The sequence below is a fragment of the Entamoeba histolytica genome, genomic scaffold (genome assembly GCF_000208925.1).
Source record: "Entamoeba histolytica HM-1:IMSS scf_1104750518879 genomic scaffold, whole genome shotgun sequence".
Taxonomy (NCBI): Eukaryota; Evosea; order Mastigamoebida; family Endamoebidae; genus Entamoeba; species Entamoeba histolytica.
Genome location: NW_001915216.1, coordinates 561 through 13,219, shown reverse-complemented (window position 1 = coordinate 13,219; position 12,659 = coordinate 561). Strand labels below are relative to the sequence as shown.

General features: G+C 32.7%; 5 protein-coding genes across 5 annotated transcripts; 2 read left to right on the top strand and 3 right to left on the bottom strand.

Moving 5' to 3' along the window:
- Positions 1 to 2,847: 2,847 nt before the first annotated feature.
- On the bottom strand, positions 2,848 to 3,237 carry EHI_172020 (uncharacterized protein; the record flags this gene model as incomplete). Its single annotated transcript, XM_645133.2, has 1 exon — positions 2,848 to 3,237. One exon carries the CDS (start codon positions 3,235 to 3,237, stop codon positions 2,848 to 2,850), a length of 390 nt encoding a protein of 129 aa, XP_650225.2.
- A 275-nt stretch (positions 3,238 to 3,512) lies between these two features.
- On the top strand, positions 3,513 to 5,165 carry EHI_172010 (uncharacterized protein; the record flags this gene model as incomplete). Its single annotated transcript, XM_645132.1, has 1 exon — positions 3,513 to 5,165. The coding sequence occupies one exon, from the start codon at positions 3,513 to 3,515 to the stop codon at positions 5,163 to 5,165; it is 1,653 nt and encodes a 550-aa protein (XP_650224.1).
- A 17-nt stretch (positions 5,166 to 5,182) lies between these two features.
- On the bottom strand, positions 5,183 to 8,544 carry EHI_172000 (uncharacterized protein; the record flags this gene model as incomplete). Its single annotated transcript, XM_645131.2, has 2 exons — positions 5,183 to 7,595; positions 7,736 to 8,544. The coding sequence occupies 2 exons, from the start codon at positions 8,542 to 8,544 to the stop codon at positions 5,183 to 5,185; spliced, it is 3,222 nt and encodes a 1,073-aa protein (XP_650223.2).
- A 128-nt stretch (positions 8,545 to 8,672) lies between these two features.
- Positions 8,673 to 10,406, bottom strand: EHI_171990 (uncharacterized protein; the record flags this gene model as incomplete). Its single annotated transcript, XM_645129.1, has 1 exon — positions 8,673 to 10,406. The coding sequence occupies one exon, from the start codon at positions 10,404 to 10,406 to the stop codon at positions 8,673 to 8,675; it is 1,734 nt and encodes a 577-aa protein (XP_650221.1).
- Positions 10,407 to 11,121: 715 nt separating this feature from the next.
- Positions 11,122 to 12,186, top strand: EHI_171980 (uncharacterized protein; the record flags this gene model as incomplete). The annotated part of the gene is made up of 1 exon (XM_001914178.1): positions 11,122 to 12,186. The coding sequence occupies one exon, from the start codon at positions 11,122 to 11,124 to the stop codon at positions 12,184 to 12,186; it is 1,065 nt and encodes a 354-aa protein (XP_001914213.1).
- Between the last annotated feature and the right edge of the window lie 473 nt (positions 12,187 to 12,659).

Here is a 12,659-nt window from a genome sequence, read left to right as displayed (position 1 = left end):
TGACGTGTAAATACGTAATAATTATTTATAGAAATAGATTTGACGTGGTAACAACTCAAATGTATTTATAGAAATAGAATTTACTCATCAACACGTAATCAAATATAAATAGAATTATGGGATAGATAACAAAAAAATCTAAAAAATTACAAATAGAAATGTCAGCTGACACCGCTGACAAGAATTATAGTAAAATATAATAAAATATATTATAAAATATAATAAAAAATATATATCAGTATAAATATATATATATATTTTGGACCTCAGATGTCATTTTAGACATAATATTGGCACAACTGACAAAAATGAGATAAATAACATAAAATTATGGAAATAAAAAAGAAACACTAAAATATAAATACAATGATTGAGATAAAAATAAAAATAAATAACACAAAACATCAACAAGAGGCATATAACACAAAAGTCAGTGCAACTGAATTATTAGTTCGCTGACAAATATTTATATAAAAACGCAACGTGGCAGGGTTGAAAACAACATTCAAAAATTTCAAGTGGTGAGGAATTAGGGCGAAAGAAAGGTGCAGAAATGAGAAGAAAAATACAACATAGAAGCATAAAGAAGTCAAATAAACACTTAAAAGTCAACAAAAAGTCAAGAGAATGATAAACATCATACCAATGAAGAATAGAAACAAGATTCAAGAAAAAAAAATGCATTCTAGAAACACGAAGAAGCCGAGAAACACAAAACAACCAATAAACAACGAGAGAACGGCGAGGTATTACGTCAGTAACAGGGAATCATAATGGCATTCGAATAAAGATTAATAAAAATATTAAAAAAATGAAAAGTGGCATAACAACGTATTGCTTACACATGACAACGTAACAAGATAAACAAATATAGCAAAGCGAACTGGTAAAAGATTTATTCGTTTAATGAATAACACGTCCAACAACTCCTCCACAGTTAACAAAATACCGGCTAAACAACCATATCCTTTCCAATTTAGAAAACAGCATATATTTTTAGGAGGAAGTATCGCCACAGGGAAATCAACATTAGGGGGTGCAATTTGCGACTACGTCAATAATTACACAGAAGCAATATTCATAAGAGAATACATAGATTATGATCCCCTCGGCGAAGAAATGCTTAATAAATTATTCAATAACACTATTACGAATTACGAATTCCAGAAATATATTTTACAATGCTACGAGGACCAATTAAAATCACTCGATTACGAAGAAGCAGACTTTGTTATCTGGGATCGACATCCCACGGAATCTCTGGAGATATTTTGCAATGCCGATAAAATGCTAACAAATGTACAAAAAGAAAGGTTAAAAATACAAATAGAATATCTTTGCAAGAGATATCAGATTCCAAGTATTACAGAAAATACGGTCAACATGATAAAGTTAGATACATCATATTTAGATTTCACCGAATTAGAACAATTAGTACTAAGTGAATATATCTGTTCCCTATTATTAGGAGAATTTGATGCGGATTATTATTTCCTCCTCTATTGCAGTAATACCAATGTTCAATTTAATAGGCTCCTCAAAAGAAATAGACAACCAGAAATCAGCAGATACAAATACAAGGAACAACTATTACCGCTTAATAATGCTTATATGAACTTCTTTATTAAACATCAAACGAGTAAACCAACTTCTAATTGATTAACTAATTATTAACATTCGACGTTTTATCATGGTCCAAGCAGAAAATTCATTTACCGATAAACCAGACACGAAAAAACCAAAACTATTATTAAGAATATGTTACTCAATAGCAGTTTCAATCGCTTTGTTCTTGCTAACTATTCTCATTATAATAGCAGAACTAATGTTGAAATTCTCAACAAACAACAACGAGTCAAAATAAATTTAATTATTCTTTTCTTGGCTTAGTTTGCTCCCGTTTTTTACTTTCTCTCTTTTCCCGACACTGTCTAAAAGCTTTTATAACAGTACCATGTTGCTGCAATATCTTACAGGCCGCAGAAGCAATATCTTCTATTAAAAAGACTTCATCCTCGATGAGCGTAGAATATTTTTCGCTTCCCAGAGTACAACACTCTTCCTTCTTATATAAATTAACCATGTCATCACAGAATTCATACAAATCATTCATATCACTGTAAAAATCGCACAATAATTCGACCTTCAAATCATCAAAGGGATAGTATTCGATCTTATCTTCAATTTTGTTACTCATCGAATGAATTTTTAGTTGAACGTCAATTAATATACCACAAATAGGCACAACTCAATGCAAACAGACAATACACGTCACCAAACAGACAAAACTATTACTAAACAACACGTATTCAAACGTATTTAAAGCACTGGAAATTAACATTATTATCAACAACATGAACTCCTCCAATTACGTTAAAAATGTTTTAAAAGACTTGTCCAAGAATTTATCCGACGCAATCAAACATTTATCAAAGACTAATCAATCCCCCGAAGGAGATAGTCTAATTCACGCAATTGCTATATGGTTAAGACGCGTGTCATTTATTCGTGAATTCAATTATGACGATACATTGCTTAGTTACCTGGATTATTTAATATCGGATGCACAAGTATTGATATTAGGGAATGAAAAACTATTAGAAATTTTAGGTCAATTCAGATTTTTCTATACAAGGGAATACGCTATTCACTTTAAGTGATTAATTTTTATTTTTTCGTTTTATTTTCTAGTTATCAATTAAAGATTTATTTAGTTTTCATAACCTCTCCATTAATTCGTGTGACCCTCCTTCGTCGGGTATTTTCAACTTAAACGGACACCTTTATCAATATTTTTATCCAATTATATATTATTTAACAATTAAAATAAAAGAATAAAAAAGGTTATTAATTATCTTTAGTCTCAGATTTCTTCGGCTTCTTTTCCTCGTCCCCCCTTTTAACGGGCTTTAACATTGAACGCTTGGCTTGGTTCTCAATAATTTCAACATCGGCTTCTCCTTCATCCGTAGTAACATCACCACATTTCTTAGAATTCTTACGCACCCAATCTGGAATAGATGTTTGATTTACAGCCCTTGCAACTTTCTTAGCAAATTTCTTATTCCATGTATTAAAACTGTTAATATTAATTCCATTTTCATCCATAAATCGTGAAATACGCTCACATCTGCGAATAGATTCCAGCTTATTTCGTATAATGTCCTGTCTTAATTCATCACTATCTACTCGAGCATCATCGCGTAATCTCCAGTCACAATATTGCGGATCTTTCATACAGTAATAAAACTTCTTTAATAAAGAATTCACTGCCGGTTCTCCCTGAGATTCTGTATACACATCCATAATATCCATCTCAGCTACTTCATAATAGATATCATCATGAACTCTTCCATTCTTGCTCATGTCCGTTTCAAATGTTCTGAATTTACTGTTCAGAGGGTTTTAATTTCCAAGTTCCGCTCAATGATGTAATCGCCAACTCATGACACGCAAGAAAAAACCTCAACGCGACATATTTAAAGTTCGTTTTTTTTTTCGTCAAACATTAAATGTCCGAACAAAAATTCAACGGAGAACCGAGTAAACAAGACGAACTACACCTCAAAGAAGCCATTGAACATAACAAACCGCTACACTTTACTTCCAGATATCTCTATTTGACACTCTGGGGCGACGAAGTAGGAAATGAAACACAGTTTAAAGAATTGGTCGATAGATTAGGAGGTGCAACATCTAATATCCAATACGCACATATTTCACCCGTAGAAATCGACCAAGTTAATCCTAAACCCCATCAACACCTATTAATAGTTACAAAAAGACCTCGCTCGTATAATGCCAGACCAATAATAATTCATTCAGATGGCACAAAACAGAAATTTTGGTACTCGAGAGTAAACTCCTACACTTCAAGAACAGGAGACATTTCAGCCATTATTAAATACATCACCAAAAAAGGTAAAGGCATGTTTAAAGGAACACCAGATACCAAAGAAGAACTAAAGCAGACGTGGATAAACGCCTTAAATGATATGGACTCATATCAAGATTATAAAGAATTGGAAAAAAATCTCCTAGAAATAAATGCCGAAAAATACATTCAGCAAGAAGGAAAGATTAAATCGAGATGGTTAAGAAAAAACGCCAGAAGGATCGACATGGAAACATATACTAGAACAGACCTATTTCCCTGGAAAGAAGAAATGGAAGAATTACAAACAATAAGAAAATGGCTGAAATGTGCTTCCGGGAATAAATACCGAATGGGAAACCTGTTTATAGTCGGGCCCACTAAAACAGGAAAAACCGAGTTCGCTATACAAGAGATCTTTATGAAATACCCAACTTTTATGCTTAGAGGAGATTCTCTGTTTGATACATACGATGAAGATCAACAATATAAATTTATATTATTCGATGATATAAATTATGATAAAAATTTACTCCGTTTAATTAAAGCAGTTACTTCCGCAATAAACAAAAAAACAATGGTAAATATTAAATATTCGAAAGTAATAGTCACGGCCAGACCATGCGTTCATCTATTAAACCAGAAAGAATACGAAGGAGTAATCGATTTAATGAAATACAGCGGAGGTTATAATTGGTGGAGAAGAAACTCCCTGACCGTATTTTTAGATAAGAAAATTTATAAAGACCCTGCCGAATCTGATAATTCTTCAGAAAACATGGAACAACGAGAAAAGGACTACAATGCATTAGATGATTTAGAAGAAAAATACAAAAACATTGAAGACGTGACCGACGACCAGGAAGAGGTAAACAATCAACCGATAGAGCACGTCCCCTTTTATAACAGAGTATCAAATCTCATGGAAAGTTTAGGATACGATGAAGAATTTCTCAGTGAATTTGATGAAAAAATAAAAGAGGCTAAAAAAGATACCAAGATGAAAAAAATACTAAACGAATCCCAAGAGAATAACGAGAGTTTGTTGGAGGAATGGAACGAAGAAATAGAAAACTATCAATCAGATAATCCCTTGGGGATGTCAAAAGAAAATTACAGACAATTCGAAAACGACATGATGAACAAATTTGAAAAGGACAGAATGAATTACTTCAACGAAGAAGAAGATGATTCAATGGAAGAGGAATACGAAGATTTCTCAGACGACGCACCTCCAGAACACCAGCCCTTTGGAGGCAAGGACAATGACATGAACATAATTTACGATTAAGAAAGAATTAAATTAATTTACTTCTTTTTATCCCTTACCATAGGAATTTTTGTTATTTTTCTCGGTTTCATTGTTTCATCTCTCTTCATTGCACCTTCCCAGGCATGCTTATTAATACGTTCCATAGTACGTTTCAGTATTAAATTGTTTCTTTTCGATGCACTTACACGCTTTTCATATCGTCCAATTTCATCGGCCTCAATCATGTTATACACGCCTCTCGGAATAGATTCAGTAATATGTCCATTAATATCAACAACTTCTCTTTCATTTTCTGGATTATCATAATATTTCTTTACTCGCTCTTCTATTCTTCCTCTGGCTTCTTTGTACCACTTCTCGTAATCATATTCATTATAAGATGAACGCATCAAATCATTTGTCTTCTGTCTATAATCCGAAGCAATAGGAATAGCATCATATTTAGGTTCAATTTTATGTCTACCCATTATTTCATATCCACGATTTCTTTCTCTCGGTGTAACTGTTCCATCTCCGCGTTTGTCAAATCCAGAATTTGAATCAGAAGAAATATCATCTCTTAACATTCTTTTTCTGGGTTGTATTACACTCTCAGAAACATAAGAATCTGAACCACCGCGTACAGCAAAACTCTGAGCATATTCAACAAAATCATTAATATTTATATCATTTCGTTCGGCTAATTTATTTGCAATAATCTTAGCACCCGCATTTCTATTATCATTCCAAGAACCTCGCAATTTATCAAAATCATGAGAAGCAACATCCAATTTATAACGAATTTCATCAACATTAGACTTATCATCCATAATACCACTCAAAACCATCATCATACTTTCATGGAAATTTTGCATATCATTAACAGGAACAACATATTCAGCATTAAAAGACTGAGCAATATTTTCAAATTGTTTCATAATTGCATTAACATTACTTATTACATCATTATATTGCGCGCCTCGAACTTCATTATCTTTTATATACCTATTAACATCTTTAAAACGAGAAATTAACAATTGACGAGTATTTTCGAATGCCTTTTTACTCTGTCTCATATCCGGATCATCACTATAAAATTGTTCTTCTCCTGCATTTATTATTTGTCCCCTCCTTTTATATGAATTCATATCGTTTTGTATACTTTTCACCAAACTTATTACACGAGTAATTTCTTCTGTTTTACCACTACCAATTTTATGTATCGATGAATTAAGAGCTTTCACTTCACTCTCAAGTATTCTCATTCTTCTAGTGAAATTAGCAGGTTCTCTTTCTTCCAACAAATCTTTGAGTAAATCATTTAATGGTATTTTCATATGTTCAGGTAATCTGTTAACAACATCAAAAACATTTTTCCATTCTTCTGATTTCTTTTCTAATTTATCAAGACGTTCCGTATATAAATTAACCTTATCCGTAACAGCATCAAGTTGTTTCAATGAAAATCGGTTCTGTTCAGCAAGTCTCGAATCAATATCCTTAATAATTCCTTCTTGTTTCTTTACATAATCATTAATTTGTCCTAATAAAGCATTTACATCATTTCGATTATATGTATTGGGTAATGTCTGATCAAACCATTTGGCAGCATCATTAACATCCAATTTAGTCTTATAAAGTAATTGTATTTCTTTTTGAAGTTGGTTTTTATATAATTCCAAATCTGCTCTAACAGCATTTAAATTTTCTGGACTTATTGTATTCAAATGTCTAAATTGAGAATTTAAATCATCATATTGTTTAGAAAATACCATTCCCATATTCTGATAAGCATTAGAAAGATTCTGTAATTCATTCTCAAAAGCAGGATATTTATCAATTAATCCTCTCATGACATTAACTCGCTCTTCGATATTTTGTAATCTAGAACCCTGTTTTTCGATTAGAGGTTCATAGAAATCTCTGAAAGCATTTAACTCTGCACGAGTAACAAATATCCCATTATTCCTTTCAATTTGAAATACACGACGTTTTAATACTGAATTTTGTTCTGTAAGATCCTTTATTTGAGTACGAACATTACGAGGAATAAAATCACCAAATTGTAATTTTAATTCATTAATCTTATTCACGTTTTCATTTATCATTTCTCTATTTTCATGAACTAAATCTTCAACTGTAACAAATCGTTCAGCATTTTGTTTATATTTTTTAATTGCAGACTCTAAACGTTCAATATGATGGACATTTTTAAGATTATCCTGTTGAGCACGTAGAATAGCTCTATACAGACTTTTATTATCATCAACAATCCTTTTCTGTAGTTTATTGTTTTCTTTATAAAAACTACCTTCTTCACCTAATCGTTTATCCAATTCCCTACTAACTATATTTCGAAGAGATTCATCTGGAAGTGGTGGATTATAAGGTCTTCCACCAAATTGATAAAACTGTTGTTCATTATCAATGGGTTGTTTATCATATTGTCTGGAAACATACTTTCCAGCACTATTATAATAACGGTTATTTCGTTTGTTATAACTATATTGTCTTCTCCTTCGTCTCCACATCAAATAACCAAATAAAGTTCAATAATCAATTAGAGATTAACATTATGTTCTGGCAATCCATCATTTGGTATTACCAACCCACCGTTAGAATATGCATTGTTAGCATTATCATAAACAGTCTCAGGATTAATTGATGGAGCAAATCCATTAGCAATAGCTCCGACTAAAATATAAGGAGGCTGAGCATTAGGAATATTACTAGGTACAACAAGTCCATTATTATTACGAGCATAACCAATAAACCCAGCATAAGGTTTAAATGAATTTTCATCGGTAACAAGTACTTTTCTCAAACCTCTCAATGTAACATCAAATTGCCAATGAATGGTAAGAGTACAAGCATTGGCAACATTAACAGCTTGAGGAGTTTTTATAGAAATAAGTAATTGAGGATTCCATGCACTATACATGTTATCCATACTAAGTACATCTCTAGTATTAGTTGTTGGTAAATACATAGACTTTTCCATCATAGATGCTGCGTCTAATTGTCTCACTACTCCCCATCTACTACCATAATACAATGTCTTTTCATTTGCACTAGAATAAGAAGAAACAGAAGAATAAGCAGGTAATTGGAAATATCTCGTATTATTAATAACAGCAGTATTAATTCTAACACCATTACGATCCCATGCTGTACATATAGAAGGGAATGTAGCACTATTTAACAACTGATTTCCAATGAATGTCATTTCCATGGATGCTCTGACAGCATTTAACTTGAATTGATCATACATTCCCATATAATTATGAAAATATTGTGTAGAAGTCATCAAAGCAGTGACATTCCTCAACATTGTACCTTCATTTGCACCAACTGGAACATTAATAGAAACGTCCTCCTGCATACTAATAACTACATTAGTACTATCTCGTTGCTGCATAGCACTTGCAAAATTACCAAATGCTTGTCGTTTCAAAGTTGTACGTTTTTATAACCTCTTCTTGGATAATTACGTCTACTAACACGTCGTTGCATCAAATGATTGAAAACAAGATTCAATTAAAAGTTCTAATTAAAGAGTGATATAGTCTTTGAAAGTAATGAAGTGACGTTACCGAAAAAATCGACAACTTTATCACCTGCGACTTTCCTCAATCCACCAATTAAGACAGATTCCAAAGCATCTCGACCAGCACTCAAATAGGTATTATTATCAATAAACTCCATACCTTCAGAAATACCAGTATAAGCGTATCCTACCAACACTTTAGCGGTATTAAAACCAGGTACAGCATCAGAAATGGCACTTTCAACTAATGGTCCAATTACATTCTTAACTCCCTTTTTAACCATATTACATGCATAAGAAGTAATACCCGTTCCTTCAGCGAGAGAACCAAGAGTCAGGAAAGTATCAACTGGAATATTTTCTAAGCCATATCGTTTCAATGCATCCGTCCACGACTCTCCATCACCACGTTCAATAACAAACCCACTAACACCATCCTGAACAAATTGTCCTAAACCATTTAACGAAATTACACTGTCATGAGATGCGACCTCGCCAGTCGTTGGATTTCTCCAAGATGACTGACAACGAACAAAATTATATGCTTCAACAATCTCGAGAGGAGATGAACGCAATTGCTTAAATCTCACTGTAATATACCCCATAATTTTCATAATATACGAACCATCAGTATCAACGGTGGTATGATTAGCAAGTTCTTGTTTATATGCAGCTTCAACATCCGCGGCATCCGATCCCTGAAATCCTCCAACTACAATACCACGACCAACATGAACTTTTATTTTCACATTATCACGAATAACATCCTGTAAATCAACATTAGCATTATCCAAAATAATTTCCTCTTCTTCTTGAGGTATTCCCACATTACCAGACCAAGAAATACCACCATCATCAATAAAAGAAAGAGCATCAGTAATATCACCAGCACCAGTGGGAAGAGTGGCTTTAGCACCATACATAATAAAAGGATAAAAACGTCCATTTTGATTCTCTGGAATAAATTTATATAACTTTCCCGCCATCATAGTGGGAGTTGTCATCATTTTTTCACTCGAAGATACTCCAGCAACATCAAGTGATAAATGTAAACTGGCACCAGGTAATTTACTTTGATATATAAAAGAAGAATAAGAAGAAAGAACATCAAAACTAGGCTCAACATACGAAACTCCCGTAGGACTTGGAGTAAAAAATCCAGGAGGAACAGTACGACGACTAGCCAGACCATAAACGGTTGGAAAACTGAGAACTTGCGTGGCAATTATTGGATAACCAGCACCGTGTTCCGGTTTTCCGATATAAAAATTCCCATTATAATATGCAATAAATTCGCCAGCCTGACCTTCTTCAAAATACACATGATTCGCATCAACTAATAATTCGGCAGCATCGATATCTGTCCAATTTGAACCATTATCAATACTCACCTGAAGTGAAATACTCTTTATAAAACACACTCTAAAATTCATCAATGTAGATACTCCTTTACTAACATCGCCACAAATATGAACATCCATAATTTTAAATTGATCGAAACAATCGCACATTTCTATAAATTGCCTGGAACCAGCGAGCATGGATAAACTCGAAATAGTGTGAACATCACTGTAATCTCTCCCCCCGATATGTCTCATTGCACCTCTCCATTCAGTTGAAACTGGAATAGTAACAGTAAGCTCCTGTCTCTGATTACGTTTTGCGACATCGACATTAACTTTAGCCGGTCCGTATTTCTTATGTTTAAATGTTGAATTAGATGAAAAGGACATAAACTGATATTACAAGATCCCAGAGAAACTGAGAATATCAATGAACACGGAAGTGAGTATAAAAGACCTAATAAACACTTGTAATATCCTCCAAATGAATCAATACGACATTGTATTGGAAAAAGAAACAATAACTCTAAAAGATATACCAAGCTTACTTGTAATAAACAGAATAAAACTAACAGGAATTAATCCAGACAATGACGAAAAACAAATACAAATAAATGAACAACCAACTAATCATATAATCATAACATCTGAAAAGGGTAACACTCAAACATGGCAATCTCTAAACATTCCAACTTCAACTGCGACATTTCTAACAATGAAAGACGACGATGAACATGAAATAATGATTACAGAAGGAAGTGGAATACTCTACGTAGTAATGAGCTTCGACTTGAAAACACACGTAATCCGTTTCGGTGCATACAAAAATCAATGGTTCAATATCACACCTCAAAAAAACATAATAATATTTCCCTACAGATTAAATTATAATGATTCGACTAAACGTTTATTATTAACATTGGAAAGTGGGGGGAGAGAAAAGAACTCGGACCAGCAATACATCAAAATAGACCTGGAAATTAATGGGGGTTATCAACAGTTTCTCCCGGTCTCTTTGACGAGATTTGGAATAAATACTTCAACAAGGAAGTTTAAACTTTTAATTGATTAGTTATTCAATTCATCTCAATAAACATTATAACCAATGGAAACGGAGATAAACCTAACAAACCTCATAAAAACATGCAATAAAACAAACCAAAATTCTCTTGAAATAATTTCCGAGAAAGAAAAAATTGTTTTGACAAATATACCGGATTTAGAAACAAAACAGCCAATAAATACTATAACTCTATCTTCTTACATAACACAGAATGGAAATTATACAATTCAGACACCAGATGATTATGATGGAATAAAAGAAGTAAATCTCAAAGTCGATATACCTCCCAAAACAGAAGACATGTTAGTAAAATTGATAAACCAGAACGGTCAACAGACCTTCTTACCGGAACCAAATCATACCTTCGGTCAAGTTTCAATAACAACAGATGTCAATCCCCCTCTTCAAACACTATCACACACATTTACAAATAACGGAAATTACCTTCTTAAACCAGACGAAAATCATTATGGTTTAAATGCCGTCAATGCATCAATAAACGTACAACCTGCTCTACAAACAAAAGACATAACAATACAGGAAAACGCAACAGCAACTTACACTCCGGATTCAAACTACTATGGTTTTTCAAAAATTACCATAACCACGAACATCCCAGAAGAAAAACATACATTCAATAAGCTATATTATTCGAGTGGAACCGAAGCCTTTCCAATTAACTATCCTACCAACATAATAAACCTTCCTACAAACACAGAACAGGTTACATGGTCGGAACTCAACATTCCTTACTCCGAAGAAACGACACTCGTAAAATCTAGTCACGCGCTTAGACCGTTTTATATAACTCTACTAAGTTCTAAAAGCTGCCTTTCGTTAAAATTCGCAAATAATGGGAAATTAGAACCCCGATTCATATATGAAGGAGAAATCTTCTTAGCTGCGGGGGAAAAGGCATTACTCGTTCCAATACTCTTCGCCAATGCAATAAATTGGGGCAGTATATTCTTTATAGCATCGAACTCTGATGATGAAATGGCACAACAAGAAGATTCAATGAAAATAGCATTCAGAAAAGATACACCATCATATTCATATTTGCCAACTTCACTTTTCTCGAACCGCTGGAAAGCACTAGGTAATTAAATTCTTTTGTGAATAATTTAATGTTGTCAGTTGTACAGGAAAATAAGAGTGAAATAACAACCAAAGGGAAGTGCATGTAACGATTTCCTGATAACTGATAACATTAAATCGAGCAAAAGAAATCAATAAATTGTGTTATTCAACACACTTTAGTCAGAGAGTGTTTCATAAATAATTCAACACTGACTTTTGAGGTTCAAAATATATATATATATATATATTTATACTGACTATATATTTTTATTATATTTTATAATATTTTTATTATAATTTTACTATAAATTTGGTCAGCGAGTCAGCTGACATTTCTATCTTTAATTTTTTAGATTTTTTTGTTATCTATCCCATAATTCTATTTATATTTGATTACGTGTTGATGAGTAAATTCTATTTCTATAAATACATTTGAGTTGTTACCACGTCAAATCTATTTCTATAAATAATTATTACGTATTTACACGTCATCATTCTAT